Source organism: Chiloscyllium plagiosum, chromosome 4 (assembly GCF_004010195.1).
Source record: "Chiloscyllium plagiosum isolate BGI_BamShark_2017 chromosome 4, ASM401019v2, whole genome shotgun sequence".
Taxonomy (NCBI): domain Eukaryota; kingdom Metazoa; phylum Chordata; class Chondrichthyes; order Orectolobiformes; family Hemiscylliidae; genus Chiloscyllium; species Chiloscyllium plagiosum.
Genome location: NC_057713.1, coordinates 36,434,201 through 36,455,101, shown reverse-complemented (window position 1 = coordinate 36,455,101; position 20,901 = coordinate 36,434,201). Strand labels below are relative to the sequence as shown.

Here is a 20,901-nt window from a genome sequence, read left to right as displayed (position 1 = left end):
TATTAGGGGGTCTATAATACAATCCCAATAAGATGATCATCCCTTTCCTATTTCTCAGTTCCACCCAAATAACTTCCCTGGATGTATTTCCAGGAATATCCTCCCTCAGCACAGCTGTAATGCTATCCCTTATCAAAAATGCCACTCCCCCTCCTCTCTTGTCTCCCTTTCTATCCTTCCTGTAGCATTTGTATCCTGGAACATTAAGCTGCCAGTCCTGTCCATCCCTGAGCCATGTTTCTGTAATTGCTATGATATCCCAGTCCCATGGTGCCTTCCATGTTAGGCCCCTTGCATCGAACCTACCTTGTCCCTCCCTGCCCTGACTGTTTGACTCTCTTCTATTCTCAACTGTACCAGTCTCAGGTTGATCTCTTTCCTCACTATCTAGTACAGGTCACATTTACCCCAAAAGAGATTCCAATGATCCAAGAATGTGAATCTTTCTCCCATACACCAGCTCCTCAGCCATGCATTCATCTGCTCTATCCTCCTATTCCTGCCCTCACTAGCTTGTAGCACCGGGAGTATTCTAGATATTACTACTCTCAAGGACTTCTTTTTGTAAATTCCTACCTAACTCTCTGTAATCACTGTTCAGAATCTCAACCTTTTCCCTTCCTATGTTGTTGGTTCCAATGTGGATAATGACCTCTTGCTGGCCCCTCTTCCCCCTTGAGAACATTCTGCACCCTCTCTGAGACATCCTTGATCCTGGCACCAGGGAAGCAACACACCATTCTGATTGTTCACTGCTGGCCACAGAAACATCTGTCTGTACCTCGGACTAGAGAGTCCCCTAACACAATTGATCTCTTGGAATCCGACGTACCCCTCGTTGCATTAGAGCCAGTCTCCATACCAGAAACTTGGCTGTTCATGCTACATTCCCCTGTGAATCGATCATCCCCTACATTTTCCAAAACACCATACTTGTTTGTAATGGGTATATCTACAGAAGTCTCCTGCACTAGGTGCCTACCTCTCTTACCTTTCCTGGAGTTAACCCATCTATGTGACTGTATCTGAGACTTTCCCCCCCTTCCTATAACTGCCATCCGTCACATACAGTTGCTGTTGCAAATTCCTCATTGCTTCTATCTGTCTCTCCAACCGATCCATTCGATCAGATAAGATTCGCAACCAACAGCATTTATTGCAGATATAATCTGCGGTAACCCTTAAACTCTCTTTAACTGCTACATCTGACAAGAAGCACATATCACCTACTAAAGGCCATTTTTGCTCCTTCACAATCTACAGACCCAGAAAATAACACCGTCTTATTCCTCTACAAAACACTGCCCCAGGTTAAATGAATAGTTATGGCTTATATTTTAAGTTTAATCAAGAGACATATCTCAAAAAAAATATAATCAAGAAAGAACCCACTCTACCCACTACTGCAAACTTTCTGTAGGCCACTTAAACAATTAACTTATCTGATTCTGTGCTGTGAACTTCACCCAAACAGTTCCTCCAAGATCAGTTGTGAATTTCACTGTTTGTTAATTTTACCAGACACACTCCGATGTCTAGCGATACGTGAATTCAAACAGCAAAGGCAGTAACTGTACAGTGTCAGTTTCTTTCTCCCTCTCTCTCTCTCCTGCACTGACCTCACTATGTGCTTCCTTTTTCTGTTCTTCTCCCTTTTAAAAATGCTGTTGTTTTAACTTTTATTTCCAAAGTTCCAAAACAATGCAACAGCATTAAAACAGTAAATGCTGCTCCTGGAATTCGAGGAAATCACCCCCAGCACCTAAAATACTTCAAAAAAGGAGCAGCTGTTACAGCCATCTTAGATTTGTTAAATGATCTGGACTTAAAAATGTGTTGCTGGAAAAGCACAGCAGGTCAGGCAGCATCAAAGGAGAAGGAAAATCGACATTTCGGGCATGCTGCCTGACCTGCTGCACTTTTCCAGCAACACATTCTTAAGCTCTGATCCCCAGCATCTGCAGTCCTCACTTTCTCCTAAATGATCTGGAGCCAGGTGGACCCTGTGGAGAATCTTCAACTGTAAAGCATGAGTCCTATTGCAAATCGAGATCGCCCAACTCTCTGTCCCACACTGTGCAAATCTGTTTGACCTTGTCTGAAGCCCCCCCAAACAGGTGATAGAGTGCTGACCGAAAGCGTGTTCTTCGCACTGAGCATCCTTTTCTCTAGGTCGGATCTGTAGGGATCAGTTAAATGTGTAGTCCTTTTTTGAATGAAACCCCTAATTTGAAAAAAACGAAAGAGGTCCCTGCTAGATGGTTCGTATTTCCGAGCTAACTAGTCAAATGTTATCATTGTGTCTCCCTCAAATAAATCACCCATGCAAGACACACCCCTAGCTGCCCAAAGCTTACCCTGGGTCCACCATCCCTGGTTGAAAAGGTGTAAAAAAAAAAGATTTTTTGGCAATATTGCCTTCACTCTGTTGCATTGCCCACTATGCTTTAACCGTATTAATAACTATTGGGTTGTGGCAATATTCCTTAGCTGTCCTCATTTTGTCAAGGAACAGCAAGCTAGTAAGGAGCGACTTTGCAAGAGAAGTTTCAATATCTAACCAGATTGAAAGAGCATCCCCACAAGCCCCGTCACTTGCATAAGATATAAGTGAGCTCAGTTAATAGTTTTTAATGTCCGAGAGATCCATTCCCCTCAGTGGTGAGGCAATTGCAATTTAGCTAACTTTATAAGGGGCTGCTTACAATGCCAGATAAAAGGGCTGAACCAGCCGTTCAGTTTCTTGAACATTTGCCTAGTGAAATTCAAGGGGAGCATTCGCATAGGGTACAATTAACAGGGGGAGAATGTTCATTTTAATGAGGGCTATCTGACCAGCTAAATCTGAGGTGATTCACTTTGGGAAGAATAACAGGAAGGCAGAATACTGGATTCTTGGTAGTGCAGATGTGCAGAGGAATCTTTGAGTCCATGTACATCGATCCCTGAAAGCTGCTACCCAGATTGATAGTGCTGTTAAGAAGGCATAGGTAAAAACAAGGGCTGCAGATGCTGGAAACCAGATTCTAGACTAGAGTGGTGCTGGAAAAGCACAGCAGTTTTAGGCAGCATCCGAGGAGCAGGAAAATCGACGTTTCGGGTAAAAGCCCTTTATCAGGGCTTTTGCCCGAAACTTCGATTTTCCTGCTCCTGTTAAGAAGGCATGTGGTGTGTTAGGTTTTATTGGTAGAGGGATTGAGTTTCGGAGCCGTAACGTCATGCTGCAACTGTACAAAATGGTAGTGCGGCCTCACTTGGAATATTGTGTACAGTTCTGGTCGCCCCATTACGTGAAGGATGTGGAAGCATTGGAAAAGGTAGAGAGGAGATTTATCAGGATGTTGCCTGGTCTGGAGGGAAGGTCTAATGAAGAAAGGCTGAGAGACTTGGGTCTGTTCTCATTGGAAAAAAAAGGTTAAGAGGGGATTTGAAAGAGACATACAAGATGATCAGACGATTATATAGGGTAGACAGTAAAGATCGTTTTCCTAGGATGATGATGTCGGCTTGTATGAGGGGCATAACTACAAATTGAGGGGTGATAGATTTATGACAGATGTCATAGAGTCACAGAGATGTACAGAGGCAGGTTCTTTTCTCAGAGAGTGGTAAGGGTGTGGAATGCCCTGCCTGCAATGTAGTTAACTCAGCCACATTAGGGAGATTTAAACAACCCTTGGATAAGCACATGGACGATGATGGGATAGTGTAGGGGGATGAGCTTAGATTAGTTCATAGGTCTGCGCAACATCGAGGGCCGAAGGGCCAGTTCTACCCTGTATTGTTCTCTGTTCTATGTTCTAACCAAGAAACTGGAAGCACCTCCTATCTTCGACGGTCTTATTTGATTTCGTCAAATAAATGAACAAAATTAGCTTTAAACAGCTGATCGAAAACTGGAGTAATGAATATATCCTGTGACAACTTAAAAGGGAATTAAGATTCGCCCTCAAAACCTAGAATTTTCGTAAGACCACCCATAGGCATAGCCACTGATTTTGCAAAATTGATCTTGTAACCTGAAAGGTGCCAAATGAATTGATACGTTGTGTCAGACGAGGCACGGAAACTGCTGGGTTTGACAAAAAGGTGAGGACATTGTCCACGTACAATGAAATCTTATGTAATTTTGACCCTACTTTTGGAGCTGATATATTAGGATCCCTACAAATGGCCTCCGCCAGTGGCTCGCTCACCAATGTAAAAAGCAATGGCAAAAGGGGACAGCCCTATTGGCTGCCCCTAAAGATATTAAAATTGCTTGATCACACACCATTGGTAAGAACCATGGCAAGAGAGTCACTGTAGAGCAACTTTACCCGTGTTATAAAGGCTTTTCCCAAACCAAACCTCTGTAGAGTATAAAAAAGTTATGGCCACTCGACCTGGTCAGATGCCTTCTCTGCATCTAGAGAGATCACTAATCCCTGTCCAGACTGTTGGTGACATGCTTGAATTACATTAAGCAGCCTCCTAACGTTATTGGAAGATCTACGGCCCTTTATAAAGCCTGTCTGGTCCTCTTTAATAATAGAAGTCAACACGGTTTCCAGCCTTAACGCAAGAGACTTGGAAAGGATTTTAAAATCAACATTTAAAAGTGAAATGGGCCTATAAGAAGCACCGTTCTTCGGGGCTTTCCCTTTTTTAAGAATAAGAGAGATATTGGCCTGTCTTAGAGACGGCAGGAGGTGATTATGACTGTATGAGCCATTAAACATGTTGAGCATCGGGCCTGACAAAATGCTTATGAGTTCCTTGTAAAATTCACTGAGGAGTCCATCAGGACCAAGTGCCTTTCCATTCTGAAGCTGCTTCACAGCCTCCTGCACCTCTTGTTCTGATAAAGGGGCAATGACAAAAGACTCTTGTTCATGGGTTACAACCGGAAGCTCCAGGTTCTTGAAAAAAGACTCCACCTTGGCCCGCCCATCCTCACAACTTTCAGACCGGTATAATTCAGAGTAAAATCTCCAAAATGCTGCATTGATCATTTTAGAATCACCGGTTAGGTTTCCAGCACGTTCCCTGATCAACGTAATGGATTGGGGGGGGGCACTTTTTTTTTCTCCTGGCAGAATACGCTAAGTATTTGCACAGTTTGTCACCATGCTCAAACAGCCTTTGTTTTGCAAAAGTAAGCTCCTTCTTTGCTGTCTGCATGAGCATGGAGTTCAATGTAACAGAAGCGCTGTGATCCTCTGTAGTTTGGCCAACAAGGGCCTGTCAGAGTAAGCCTTCTTGCTACCTTCAACCATACTTCGAGTAGACATTGCTGCTGTCCCTTCTTCCGCTTCCGACTGGCAGAGTAGGAAATAACTAACCCTCTCACATAGCTTTAGCAGTTTCCCAAAGAACAGATGGGCTACTAGCCGAACCTGAATTAATGTCTGGAAATGCACTGAATTCATTAGAAAAATAATTCACAAACTTACTATCCAGTGTCTCAGACCTGCTACAGCGTCCTTAATCTTAAACCACAAGTGCACTGGAGTGTGATTGGAGATAGCAATATAACCAATCAAGTCCAGGATTGCAACAAGGGTAAAAAAAAATCTATCCTAGTGTAGCACCTGTGCAGATTGGAAAAAAATATAAATTTCCTGCCAGTAGGGTGGAGACACCTCCAGACGTCCACCAACCCTAACTCCACACACAAATCCACAAATTGCTTGGTTTGTAAAGAAGGTATCAGGGGACGTTTGGGCAACCTGTCTACTGTGGAATCCATAAGACAATTAAAATCTCCCCTTATGATGATATGCCGCGATTCAAGACTAATCAACTTAGACAACACATCCATCAGAAATTTGAGGGGATGGGCCGGGGGACATACTATATTCTTCCCCATTTATCAAGGCTTTAAGGTTTATGAACCTCCCATGTGTGTCTTTAACACACTCTTGTAACTTAAATGGGAGATACCTCCTAAACTATATGGTCGATCCCCTACTCCTAGTATTAACAGATGAAAAGTAAACCTGATCAAAGCCATTCTGCTACAATTTCAAATGTTCCCTATCATCCAAGTGCTTTTCTTGCAATAAAACAAGATTCACTTTTTCCTTTCTGAGATTCGAGAGTACCTTTTTCCTCTTAACTGGCAAATGACTCACCTTAGTATTCCAGGTACACAATTTAAGAGTCATTAGCCATAACCTTCTGCAGTAACATTTAGATTCCAGAGAGGAAGAACTCTCATTACAATCGCTGAGCCTTAATAAAAGAAAATCCACAAGAACATAAAAACTGCACAAACTAAAACCATTACAGTTAACAAACCTACACAACTACTAAAAGACGATATACAACAAAAACTGAAAAACAAAACAACATATAAAGTGCCACTGGCATTGGATAGGGGAGTTCACCCCCTGCCCAAAGGGAGTGAGAATGTGTATAGGATGTAGGGAAAGAGTTAAGTTTTGAGTTTTGTGAAACGTGAGGTTCAGCTGAGCATGACTCAGATCAGATAAGCGCTTGCAGTTAACAATGGGGTGCTGGAGGCAAGGGTAATGGGTTAACAAGATGGAAAGCCTATGTAGAGCCATTTAACAATATTGGAAGCATTCTGTATGTAAGGTCAGATAACGAGATGAAAAGTATTCATTATGTGAAGCCAGTTAAGGTTAAGAATATTCACTGTGTAACAGCAGGTGGCTTAATCTTTACTATTGACACTCACTGATTGTAAGTCACCCAATCAATATGTATGTTGCCTTAACTGGATGCTCCTCGCTGTAAAATGACTATATAATACATTAAGAAACTGCTGTTCGAGAGAAGAGTGAGAACTCATGTCATGGGTGATCATTCTCTCTCCCTCCAGGGCCCGGAATAAAGATGAAGGAGGTAAAACTATACTGTGTCTCTGAGCGTTTTGCTTCGACTGATACGGGGACGAGGAAACAGGACGGAGGGGCACCTACAGATCCCAAAACCCAACTTGCCGCCCCGCTGCCAACACAGCAACTGGGGCATTTAATTATCTGAACTGGGCTTATACTACCTGTAAATAGTTATCTAGCCATCCCAACCATTTTCTCTCCTCCTAGCTGGAGCCGCATCACAAACGCATGTGACAAAAAAAGGGATATACAGAAAAGAATAACAATGTTAACAAAGAAGTTAAAAGTGAATAGTAAGTACCACACCTATCCCTGGTATAACTTAACTTAGAAGTTAAAAGTAAATACCCCATCCATACCTGAGCATAATTTAACTCAGATTATTGCCGAAATGTAAGAGGAAAAGAAAAACCCCAATACGACTTCCTTTTTTTTTAAAAGTATAAAGACATACCAAACAATGTTATTAACTGTACATATTAAATTATCCAGACTAAGTTAACTTGTTCACAAAGTCTCTTGCGTTCTCTAATGAGTCAAAGAAGTGTACGGATCCATTATAGGTGATCTGAAGCACTGCTGCGTACCTCAGAGAGTACTGAATCCTGAGCTCCCTCAGTCTTTTCTTAATGCCATCATAGAATTTCCTTTTCTGGGTCACTGCAACTGAGAAGTCTTGGAAAATGTGATCCTAGAGCCTTCGTTAATTAAGGCCTTCGAATCCTTCCCCGAACTCTGGAAACTTCCACGATTCTCTGCTTGTCTCTATAGTAATGGAACTGCACCAGGATAGGGCGAGGATGTTGGTCCAGAACTGGCCTCCATGCTGTGACCCGGTGAGCCCCCTCAATCTTCAAGCTTCCCATTCCAGCCTCCAAGTTAAGGAATTTTGGCAGCCAATCCTCAGTAAATTCCATTGGTCGTTCACCACCCTACTTTCCCTTCTGCAGACCGACAATCCAAATATTTTTCCTCCTGCCCCTGTTCTCGAGGTCATCGACCAGGTCAAACAAATTACGGACCTGCGTCTCCAGGATCCTATCCTTGGAGGAATCAGTCTCAGCTTCGACCACTGTGACCCTGTGTTCAACCTCGCCTGACTTTTGCCTGAGGTCTCCCAGCTGCATTCGTGCTTCTGCAGCATAGTAGAGATCAGGGCCAGCTTCTCTTCAATTTCCTTACATAGCATCTCGCGAGACTTTGCGAGCTCCGTTACCAGGGCCTGGTAAGAAATCAAGTCTGAGAATCCTGTAGGTTGGGCCACAGCCCTGGCCTAAGGTGAGCCTGCTGCCTTGTTAGGCATTCCTGGATGGCAAAAACGCAGATAAGTGACTTCTTGTCTAGCTATCACCATTGTTAACAGCTAACCTGAGAATGCAACTTTTTAAAAAAAAGGTTTTGTGATTTACACATGAAAGAAGTGAAACTATCACGGTATTCCAACAGATGAAAGGCTTAACAGACAATCAATTTTCAATGTATAATTTCAGTTACATCACACTGTAGATTTTTGCTATAAATTCTGTGTTAGGATTGAGCTCTCCAGTATCACCTGATGAAGGAGCATCGCTCCGAAAGCTAGTGTGCTTCCAATTAAACCTGTTGGACTATAACCTGCTGTTGGGTGATTTTTAACTTTGTACACCCCAATTCAACACTGGCATCTCCAAAAAGTGACTTCTTAGAATCTTTTAGGACTCTGTGACTTTTTCAGAGTCCTAGAATACCACGATGACCTGGGTAGGGTGGATTAGGACTTTGTCCTGCCTTCGATGCAGTGTGGAGCTCTGCAAAGCGATCTTCATAGATCACCGCCATCTTGGATTCCCCCAAAAATCTGGTCATTATCACATTGCTATTTGTGGGTAACTGTGCAAATTGTACACAATGTTACGTTTCACCACTTCAGAAGTGCAGTAAATCACTTTGGAATGTCTTTTGGTCATGAAAGGTACAATATGAATCCTAGTCATTCTATCAGGTCTGATGGATTCCACGCTAATGAAAGAATGTGGTTACTGTGCATTGATGGCTTAACCATTTTTCATTACAATGGGAGGGACACCTTGCCTCTGTTATCACGTAAGAACGAGATTAACTTAAATATTCTGACAGTTAAGACCAATGATTATAACTTACAGGTGGGTATATTTAAGGTATTATATCATAGGCCCTGAGTTAATTCTGAGGGAAGTAGACCTACTAGGATAGACACCATTTTTCATTGGAGAGACACAAAAGCAACAGAGACCTTTAGCTTGGTGTCCATTACCCCAGTTTCATATCCAATCAAGTTAAAAATCACACAGTATCTCCCCAGGGTTACAGTCCGACAAGTTTATTTGGAAGTACAAGCTCTTAAGAGTGCTGTTCCTTTATCAGGTAGCTACCTGACAAAAGAGTAGCACTCCGAAAGCTAGTGCTTCCAAATAAACCTGTTGGACTATAACCTGGTGTTGTATGATTTTTATCTTTGTCCACTTCAGTCCAACACCAGCACCTCCACATCATATCTAATTAAAGCACCAAGTTGTTTCATTAATTCCATGACTGGATTACCTCGTGAACAAATGGTGTTAGAAGGAGAAATGTTGGTCAGGACATCAGAAATATTACTTTGCTATTCTCCTGATAAGTGTCACTGGAGTTTTTTTTCATGTCCATCTGAAATGGAAGACTATGGTTTCACATCTTATCCAAACGATATGGAATTGCACTGGAGTTTCAGTAGCTGAAACAAGGCTTGAATATTCTGACTTTGAGATGAGACTACTATCACTGTGAAATGTCAACAACGACTTTTAGTTTTACTTCCTTTATGGGATGTCGCTGGCTGGGCCAGCATTAATTACCAGAGGGCAGTTGAGAGTCTGGAATTACTTGTAGGCTAGACCAGGTAAGTATGACTGTTTCCTTCTCAAAAGGACATTAGTGAGCCAGATGGGAATTTCCCCACAAAGAACAATGAATTCATGATTTTTATTGAATTTTTAAAAAATTCAAGTTCCACCATTTACAGTGGCAGGTTTCGAACTCAGAACATTAACTGAATTTCTGGATTAACAGTCCCGTAATAATACCACTATGCCATCACCTCCCCTGTGATGCACTGTGATGTGCCTCCCAATTCTTTTTTAAGGACTCATCATGACAAGTAGTGGTTACCAGTGCTCTGTCTGCAGCACCCATGTTTATGGGAAAAGAGTGAGTGACTAATGCTCAGTGAATTGGAAAGGGCTATCAATATATTGTCGTCAACATCATCATCATCAGAAGACAGGGAAATCGAGGAGAGAGTCTAGGAGAATTTGTTTTAACATCCAGGGTTGTTAGAACATGCAATGTTCAACCAGTAGTGTTGAGACTAGAATCCATAATTATTTTTAAAGGGGTAAATGTTACAAAAATAAAAATGCAAAATAATAGGGCAAAAGGATAGGGTAAATGGATAATTCTTTCTAAGAACTGGCAAAAGTAAGATGAGCTAAATGCTAGGAGACAGTGAGGTCTGCAGATGCTGAAGATTAGAGTTGAGATTGGTCAGGCAGCATCCGAGGAGCAGGAAATTCGACATTTCGGGCCGGAGCCCTTCATCAGGAATGGAGAGATAAAGAGGGAGGGAGGATGAGCTAAATGCTACCCTGTATTGGAAGAACAACAGAACAGATAGGTGACAAAGTAAGTTGTGAAGAGAATAGAAGGAAACTACTAAAGGAATATTGACAGATTTAAGTGAGTGGGAAAAGATGTAGCAAGTGCAGCATAATGTGACAGAATGTGAAATTGTTCATTTTAGTAGGAACAATAAAAAGGAAGTGTTTTATCTAAATGATGAGAGATTGAGATGCAGAAGAATCTGGGTGAAGTTGTGCGTGATCGCAGAGGGTTAGTATGTGGGTATAACAATTTATTAGATTTCATGAATTGTGAGGGGAATTCCATACAAAAGTGGGGAGGTTATGCTTTAGCTATACAAGGCATTGATGGGACCACATCTGAAGTACAGTATTGGTCACCTTACTTGCGGAAGGGTGTATATGCATAGGAAGTAATTGTGAAAAGGTTTACCAGACTAATACCTGATTTGGATGTGTTGCCTTACAAGGAAAGGTTGGACAGACTAGGCCTGTTCCTGCTGGACTTTATAAGAATAAGACAAACCACATAAGATATACAGTAGCGCCTCGACTTACGAACTTAATCTGTTCCGGGACCCGGTTCTGAATCAATTTTTCCTATTGTTCGGATAGCATAAGAATGCTTGGACGGCTGTTCACAGCGCACGCGCCAAAGATGAACTGAATAAGATCACGCGAGGCCCGAGAGCTTTTGCGTTCAACAAGGACGTAGCAAAGCAGAACAACGAAACCACGTGGTCGCACACGGGCTTTTTGCGTTCGTACCTTCGTTCGTACCTTGAATTTCGTACATATGTTGAAGCAAAATTTTACGTCCAATCCTGTTTGTAAACCGAAGCGCTACTGTAAATTGAAATATCTAAGATCCTGAAGTGTCTTGACAGAATAGACATGGAGTGGATGCTTCCTGAGGGTCACTGCTTAAATTTAAGGGGTTGCCAATTGAAGACAAAAATGAAGGGAAATATTTTCTCACAGAGGTTTGTGAGTCTTTGTAACTCTCTTTCTGAACAGATGATGGAAGCACAGTCTTCGAAAATTTTTAATGCAGAGGTAGATAAATTCTTGATAAGCAAGAAGCTGAAAGGTTATTGGGGATAGAAAGAAACGTGGCATAATCAGAGTAGCCACAATCTTAATGAATGGTAAAGCAATTCATTAGGTGCTGAGTGGACTACATCTGCTCTTAATCTATAGTGTCATATATTCGGATCTATGTAATATAGGACTTAGGAGCAGGAGTAAGTCTTTCAGCCGGAGGCGCAGAAATGGCAGAGATAATCCTTTGAATGCAGAGACTAGTCGGTTTGAAAGTCAGGGCCAGGGAAACCTTATCATTGTCCTGGGAGGGAGGGGATTGTCAGAAGTGTGGGAGATGGATCGGACACAGCTGAAGGAAGGCCCTGTCAACCACAGTGGAGGTAAATCCTCAATTGATGAAAGTCATGTCAGAGACACCTCGGTGGAAGGTGGTGTCACTGGAATAGTTGCAATGGACCGAGAGAGAAACTGTGAGAATGGAATAGAATCTTTGCTGGAAGTAGGCTGTGAGAGTGGGTGGTCGAGGTAAATGTGGCAGTTGATGAGTTTATAGGAGATATTGGGGGACAGTCTGTCCCCAGAACTGGAAACAGTAATGCCAAGGAAGGGGAGTGAAGAGTCAAAGATGGGCCAGGTGAAGGAGAGACTTGGATACAAATTACTAGCACAATTGATTCATTTTTCTAATTCTAGATCATAGCTGATCTATTTGTGAGTTTGACTCTATTTTCCTGTTTGTATGCAATAGCCCTAATTCTAAACATAAAATAGCACTGGTTTATTGTGTTCTTGCATGGAATCTACACAAAAATAACTGGCCATTCTGACCAACTTATCTGTTCTGATTTTTATGTTGCATGTAAACTCAATCTTTTTCCATCCTGCCTTCCAGTATTCAATTATTGCCTATTTTATTTGTAGAAACTTTCTTTTGAATTTAACTAACTACCTTGATTTTTTAATAGCCACCTGCAGCCTCAGGCTGTTTTGTTACAATGTTGTGAGGTTGTTGTTTGAGTCCCCTTGGCAACAGGCTAGAGAGGGTCCAATGCAATTTTCAAATTGTTACCTCCTTCATTACTGACCCATGAATGATAACAATGAAGGATGCCAGTTTTCAGTTTCTGACCACCCTTGGCAACAGGTTAAAGCTCCACAAAGACATGCATCAAAACAATCCTCTGTCTGTAGTTGAAGAAACAGAAATCTTCACAAAAAGGACGGTAGATATTTAACTAGCTCACACAGCTTATTTGGAAATGTGATAGAAGAAAGCTGTGTACATTATATTTCCAGAGATACAGATTAGACGTTAGGTTCACAAGCTTTTAAGGTTGTTTTTCGCAGTCTGAGGATCGAACTCCTTAGATAATTACTAACAGTAAAGGCCAGTTTTCCCATTCAATGAGATCTTTGCCCTATGAGATCTTTGCCCTAACAGCTTTGTTAATGAGATTCTTCGCTCTATTGATTTTCCTGAGGTTCCATTCCAAGTATTAGTCACCCTGTGAGAGTAATTTTTACTATAAGCTATGGTGTAAGATGGACTATATTGAATTGTATCAACTATTATACACCGCATTACTAACTTCCTTTGAAGTTAATGGAAGATAGAACTGGGGAGTTGTATCATGCATCACCAATTCCCTATCACCCATTGAAGACAGTCAGCACAAATTAAATGTACCTTCCTATCTACCTGGAAGAATTTCCTATCAATTTTTTTTTCCTTTTACTATTTGAATATGAACCCCTTGTCGTATTCTCAATGTAAATTAGATTTACTTTTTCTATTTTCTTCAGCTCTGGCAGTATTCTGTCAATCATGGCCTTGGAACACCTACTTTTTCAATGTCTCTTCTGGCTTACTGATATTTGCTTGCAGGATCTTGATGTATTTGAGATATATTCTCTGGCTATTCCACCCTGAACATGTCTTATTATTTGTGTTTATTGACTGGAGACACCATACAATCTCTTGTTACAGGTATCCATTCTACGCACCTGATGGGAAGCTGAGTGCCTTGTGTGTGGACAGTGAGCCCAAAGTAGTGAGAAGTTTGCTCCGTGAAGTAAAGAGTGGGTATGGAATAATATCCTTAAGTTAATGAGTTTTCCAAACCATTTCCAAAACTAAAGAAGCCTGAAGCTGATACGATCTGCCTATTCAGTGCTGCCTAATGCAGGAGGCAGAGGTTGCAAGGACTCTTAATGCAAGTAACATCACTAAGGTCAGCCCATTTCAACAAGATATGAGCAATTACTGACTGAAAAGCCCATCCTGTTTAATACACTGAAGTTAATTGACGTCTAGAGTGATGCAAATGATTGACACCATTTTGTTGATATTGGTGGCTGACTATGATGTTATGTTAGTAGGCTTAAATATTTTGAGTGTTGGGTTCTTTGAAATGGACAACTGTTGAACTACACTTTAGATTTTATTTCACTACTTGCGATTAAACTGACGTAACATTTGTATCTTGTTAAAGGTCATTCAGAGATTCAAACATTTCCCTTGGTCTGAGAGGAAGAGGCAACAACTGGGCTCTTGGTAAGATTCTGAGGTGTCATTTAGATTTTAAATCTTAAAAGCCATCAACCTTCCTTATCCTCTAATCTATCAATACTTTCCTATGATCCCTGTGGATATAGAAAACTTTTATTAAAAGATTAATTAATTTAATTAAAGGTTAAATGATGAACAGAAATAACCAACGGACAATATTTCAAATGTTAAAATGTTTACTTTAAAACAAAATTAACATAAACAGTACGTAATAGACAGTAAACATAATGAACTGAAGAGAAAGGACTTCCACAGTAACTGAGATCTGTGCACTGCACTTTTAACAGATGTGTTGCATGACAAGAACAAGTCAAAGCTACTGGTAGCTCTCGAGCAGACTTACTTCCCTCTGCCATGCCTATTTGAGAGTTGTCTTTCAGCAGCAAGGCCTAGGCGTGGCAATTTCTTATCCCTTTAATCTTTGCAAGCCCACGGGCTTCATTCCTTCTTTTGGAACAGCAGAGGCCATTCTTCAGAAGTAAGAGGAGCAGATGCTTTCTTTACACCCTGATCATGCCCTTCACAATACATTATTATACACCTCAATCTGATTCACGCCAGCAGCACCTTCTCTGCTTGAAAAAAAACCCTGAGTTTATCCAACCTCTCTTCATAGCATAAAATGCTCCATCCCGGGTTACACCCTGGTGAATCTCCTCTGCACTCCCCCCAATGCAATCACATCCTTTCTTTAGTGTGTTGAACAGAACTGTACACCGTACTCCCACTATGGCCTAATCGGTTCTGTATAGCTCCACAATAATCTCCCTGCTCTTATAATCTGTGCCTCGACTAATAAAGGATAGTGTTCAGTATGCCTTCTGAGTTACCGTATTAACCTGCCCTGCTATCTTCAGGGATTTGTGAATAAGTGCCCCAAGATCTCTCTGTTCCTGAGTTTTCTAGCATCCTACCATTTATTCAGTACTCGGTTATCTTGTTATTTCTTCCAAAGTGCAGCACCTCACAATTACCAAGCTTAAATTCAGTTTGCCATTAATCTGCCCATCTGACCAATCCATTTATATCCTCTTGTATTCTAAGAGCTTCTCCCTCACTGTCAATCACCCAGCCGATCTTCATATCATCCATAAACCTCCTTATCATCTCCCTCCGCTCCACATTCTCATCTATATCATTTATATTTGTCATGAACAAAAGGGACCCAGCACTGATCCCTTTTGTATGCCCCTGGACACTGGCCTCCAGTCACACAAACAGCCCCCTGTCACTACCCTCTGTCTTCTGCCACTAGGCCAATTTTAGGTCCAACTTGCCCAGTTACCCTGGATTTCGTGTGCTTCTACCTTTTTTGTCAGTCTCCCAAGTGGAACTTTGTCAAAGATTTCTGAATTCCATACAAACAACATCAACTGCACTACCTTCATCAACAGACCTGGATACTTCCTTGAAAAATTCAGTCAGATTCCTGAGGCATCTGACAAAGCTATGCTTACTATCCCGGGCCAAACCTTGCCTCTCTGAATGAAAATTAATTCTCCCCTTCAGAATTTTCCCTAATAGTTTCCCTACCACTGATGTGTCATGGTATTCAAAATTTTAAATTCTGCTAGAGTAAATAAGGAGGTACAGTTTTCCCTATATTAGTTTTTTTTGGTAAAAAGAAGACACAGGTTATTTTGTTATGGGGGACGTCTATAGATATTTAAGTATAGGATTGCTGTGTTCTGGATAACACTGCCTGAGAGGGTGGTGGATGCCAATTTTATGGTAATTTTTGAAAGGGGGGATCTAACTTGAAAAGAAAATAAAGGAATGTGTGTCGTTTTTAGTTTTGTTCACGCTGCATGTTATTTACACATAATCACTTTAAGGGTCACTGCTTCGTGCCCAGCAGTAAGAACCCTTGGTTGATTTTTACTGTTTCTCTAAAACAAAGTAGTTGCTGTCTAACATGAAATAACTTACAGCAACCAAGCACAAATTGGGAATCAAACATGTCACATCTGGGTTTACACTGGAAGAAGCTTTTGTCTCTTAGTCCTTAGGGGAGCTCAAATTTCCAATCCAGATAATCATATAGCCAATCTGTTGAAGATTATATCCCCTGAGCTGTGTAAGTTTGAGAAAAGGTTAGACATGGTGTGCTAAATGGCACTCGTGGTGGAAAAGTAGGACAGGCTGAGCAACAAATAACAAGTGGTTGACTAGTTATTTAATCAGTTCTGGTATCCAGCAAGCAACACTGTTCAGTGTACCCATGAGGAGAACAGTGTTACAATTCAAAAGGAGATAAACAGGAAGGGCTGACAAATGGCAAATGAAATTCACACAGTTGTGAAGTGATGCGTATTAGATGGAAGAACATGGGCATTGCTGGCTAGGCCACCATAAATTGCCTACCAATAACTGACCTTGAGAATGGAGAGGCTGAATAGGCTGGCACTATTTTCCCTAGAGCATCGGAAGCTGGGGGGGGTGTGACCTTTATAAAATCATGAGGGGCATGGAGAGGGTAAATAGGTGAGGTCTTTTCCTCGAGGTGGGGCAGTCCAAAACTAGAGGGCATAGGTTTAAGGTGAGACAGGAAGGATATAAAAGGGACCCAAAGGGCAACTTTTTCGTGCAGAGGGTGTTTTGTATGGAATGAGCTGCCAGAGGAAGTGATGGAGGCTGGTCCAGTTACAACATTTGAAAGACATCTGGATGGGTATATGAATAGGAAGGGTTTGAAGGGATATGGGCTAAATGCTGGCAAATGGGACTAGATTTATATAGGATATCTGGTTGGATGGACGATTTGGACTGAAGGATCTGTTTCCATGCTGTATATCTCTATGACTCTGTTGTAGTGAACTGCCTTTTTAGTGCTGCAGACCATTGGTGTGGGTACCTTCACAATGCCATTAGGAAGGGATTTCCAGGATATTGGCCCAGCAGCACTGAATTTCCAGGCCAGGATGTAAAGTGGATTGGATGGGAACTTGCAATGTTCCATGTATCCACTGCCCTTGTCCTTTTAGATGTAGTGGTCGCAGGTTTCGAAGATACTGTCAAAGTCCTTGGTGAATTTTTGCAGAGCATCTTGTAGAAGGTGCACCGTTGCTGCTACTGTGCATCAATGGTGGAGGCTGTTAATGTTTGAGGATGTGATGTCAATCAATTAGATTGTTTTTTTTTACTGGGTGGCATCAAGTTTCCTGACTACGATTCGCGCTACATTTGTTCAGGCAGGTATGGAGTATTCCATCGCGTTGCTCATTTGTGCCTTACAGCTGAACAGGCTTTGGGAAGTCAGGAGGTCAGTTGCTCACACAGGCATTCTAGCTTCTGACCTGCTGTTGTAGCCACAGTATTTAAATGGCTGGTCCAGTTCAGTTTCTAGTTAATGGTAACTCCCAGAATCTTGATAGTGGGCATTCAGCAATGGTGATCCCATTGTATGTCCTGTAGCTAGTTAGACTGTTTCTTGTTGGAGATGGTCATTACATGGCATTGTGAGGTGCAAATGCTATTTTGCCATTTGTCAGACCAAGCCTGGATATTGTTCAAGTCTCGCTACATTTGGACGTGAACTGCATCAGTAAATGAGGAACTGTGAAATGGTGCTGAACATTATGCAATCATCAGCAAATATTCCTACTTCTGACCTGAAAAGAAGATTATTGATGAAGCAAATGAAGATTTCTGGCCCTGAGGAACTCCTGCATCTGCATCCGGGGCTGAGAATGGGGTGAGCAAATCAACATAAAGGGTGTAAGTGGAGGGCATACATATGTAAATAATTGAAATGGAAGGGCAGGTTGAGAGAGTGGTTTAAAACAAAACACACAGGAACATGCAGAGCTGAACACAGAAGTTATGATAATCCTGCAGAAACAATTGTTAGCTCTCACTTGTACATTGCACAGAGTTTTGGCATTACGCTTTAGGAGGATTTGAAAGAAATAGAGAGATTATAGCACAAAGAATGGTTCTAGGGATTAGAACTTTAGTTATATAGGAATTTTGGGCTGTTCTCCTTGGAGAAGAGGCGATTGGATAGACATATTCAATATCATGCCGGGTATGGACACAGTAGGTAGGGAAAATAATTGCCATTGGTGCAAGGATCAAGAACCAGAGGACATAGCTTTAAGTTGTTTGACAAAAAAAAATGGCATTGTGATTAAAGAAACATTTTTACCAAGCGAGTCAGTAGTATCTGGAATATACTGCCTAGGCATGTGGTGGAGGCAGATTCATTCATTGCTTCCAAAAGAGAATTGCCTGGACTGCAGTGGTTCAAGAAGGCTGCTTCACCACCATCTTCTCAGGGGTAACCAGGTGTGGGCAATGAATGGTGGCCATCCAGTGACTCTCCTGTCCCACCAGTGAATTAAAAAAAAACTTGCAGGACTATGGGGAAAAGGCAGGGCTGTGGAACTCTGTGGTTTCCACTTGCCATGAGCTGATATGGCCACAACTGGCTGAGTGGCCTTCTTCTGTGCATTCTATAAATCTACTTACATATAATTTGAGAGCCAGGACTCTGCTTTCGGATCTCTAAGCCTGGTCTATCCTTCAATAAGATTGTGACTTGAGCTGGTTGTAGTCTCAGCTTCACTTTGCTATCTTGTCCCCTCCCCCCTCCATAACCCTTGACTCCCCTGTTTATCAAAAATCTATGTGACTCGGCCTTGAATATATCTATTTGATTCTATTCTGTCAACAGTATAATTCAGTAATTGCTACTATTTTGATCAGTTGGTTGTAGTGATTATTCGAACAGGATTACATTGCGTGTAAAGGATTCATATGGATTCCTAGAAACTTAACGAGCCTCAATCTACTGACAGGGTATCATGGGCTGCAGAGAGAGGATGACAATAGTTTGCTCCATCGCACTTTGGACAGCTTCCGGAAAGAGGTGGAGCGACGTGATGCCTACAGTGGGGTCGTACTGTTACACAGTCTGACTGGTGGCACAGGATCTGGTGAGAAAAACAAACAGGTCAAAGGTTAATCAAACAGCTGGCAGGCAGAAGTAGTTTCAACTGACCTCTGTTATGGTGAACTGTGTGTCATATTGTGAAAGCTCCACTTGGGACACATGGTCTGTGCTCAAACTGCACACCAGGACTTCAACATATAATCCAGGCCAATTATGGGAAATTTGCACTATCAAGTGAGTTGTTGAAGTGAGGTCCCTGCTTGCCAGTTTAGATTAATGTGAAAGATCCACTGAATTTTTTTTTGAGGAACAGGGAAGTTTCCGAATGAAAATTTCACTGTCACCTGACTTTAAACAAGCGTCATCACTCTCCCAGTTGCAGGTTTTTCAGTGTCTGGATATATGAAAACCTATATCAGAAAATATGGTAAGATGACCTAGCCCCCTCAATACACATGGGGATCACAGGAAAAGTCTCCAGCATCCTAGGTGCCATATTTAATACTTACCATTCTTACAAGATCATTCCTGCCTCAGCAAGGTCTAGCTATGAGTGGAAAATATACAGTGAATTAGCATTTGCCATAAAATCCAGGATTACTACTGTCTAAGCTGCGAAGAACCATCTGATTCTTAATTTTCCTCAAATGTAGCATAGAATTGTAGAAATAGCTTATGCAGAAGGAAGTCATGCACCACTTGTCTCTGCTGTTTCTGTTAAAGAGCTGAGCCCCATTCCCCACTGCTTCTCCATCACCATGCAATAATTTCCTTTCCAGCAAATTTTTAAATTCACTTTTAAAATCATAATTGAATCTGCTTTCACTACCCTTTCAGTCACTGTATTCCAGATTATAAATATTTTCTCCTTGTGCCACCTCTTTTTTTTTAACAAGTTACTTTACATCATTGTCCTTTAGATTAGATTACACACAGTATGGAAACAGGCCCTTCGGCCCAACAAGTCCACACCGACCCGCAACTCATCCCCCTACATTTACCCCTTCACCTAACACTACAGGCAATTTAGCGTGGCCAATTCACCTGACCTGCACATTTTTGGACTGTGGGAGGAAACCAGAGCACCCGGAGGAAACCCACGCAGACACCGGGAGAATGTCCAAACTCCACACAGTGAGTCGCCTGAGGCGGGAATTGAACACGGGTCTCTGGCGTTGTGAGGCAGCAGTGCTAACCACTGTGCCACTGTGCTGCCCACTTTAGTTATTGACCCTCCTGCCACTGAAAACACTTCATTCTTATTTACTCTATTAAATCATTCAACGATTTTAAATATCTTGATAATTGTCTCATAACTTTCTCTGCTGTAAGATGAACAACCCAACTTGTCTCGAATGACCTACTGTCAAGAGCAGCACACCCAATGAAGAAAGTAGAATGGTATGGTAGAATGTGAAATCTTCAAGATTCAACTTGAAGGATCATCTTGTTATGCTCTGGAATTCAGTAATTGTTTCATTTAACAGATGAATGCCTTCCTCAAATTAAGTGAACTACCCAACAAGATGCAACTCTCCAAGGTTTGTGAGAAGCAATGGCGAAAGGATGAGCCTGAAAGCAATCAAGGACACACTCTAAGATTGAATACCTCTTGACACTTTTAGAAATCTATTTCTTTCTTAAATATATCAGTGGCTTTGCCTCCACTGCCATATGTGATAGACAGTTCCACAGGCTCATCATCCTCTGAGTGAAGAAATTTCTCGTCATCCCAGTCTTAAAATGGTTCACCACATTTTCTGAGACTGTTATCCCTTGATCTTGACGCCCACCCCACCCATCCCCACCTATCTCCATCTTCTTTATCTTTTGTTTTTTAAAGGGAAAATATCCTTCACTGTACAGCTGGGGAAATTCAGGGTTAGTCTTTGACACAGAAGAAGGTCATTG

The 20,901-nt window shown here is 41.7% G+C and overlaps 1 protein-coding gene across 3 annotated transcripts in view; it reads left to right on the top strand.

The window, feature by feature from the left end:
• LOC122548955 (tubulin delta chain-like) overlaps positions 1-20,901 on the top strand; it is an 81,668-nt gene that overhangs the window by 17,338 nt on the left and 43,429 nt on the right. For 2 of the 3 annotated variants that reach the window (XM_043687971.1, XM_043687972.1), the window contains 3 exons: positions 13,515-13,610; positions 14,020-14,081; positions 18,896-19,033. In XM_043687971.1, coding sequence (XP_043543906.1) covers positions 13,515-13,610; positions 14,020-14,081; positions 18,896-19,033 — 296 coding nt within the window. Of the gene's footprint in view, positions 1-13,514; positions 13,611-13,692; positions 13,759-14,019; positions 14,082-18,895; positions 19,034-20,901 lie in introns of those variants that run through there. The other variant, XM_043687973.1, reaches the window with a different exon arrangement.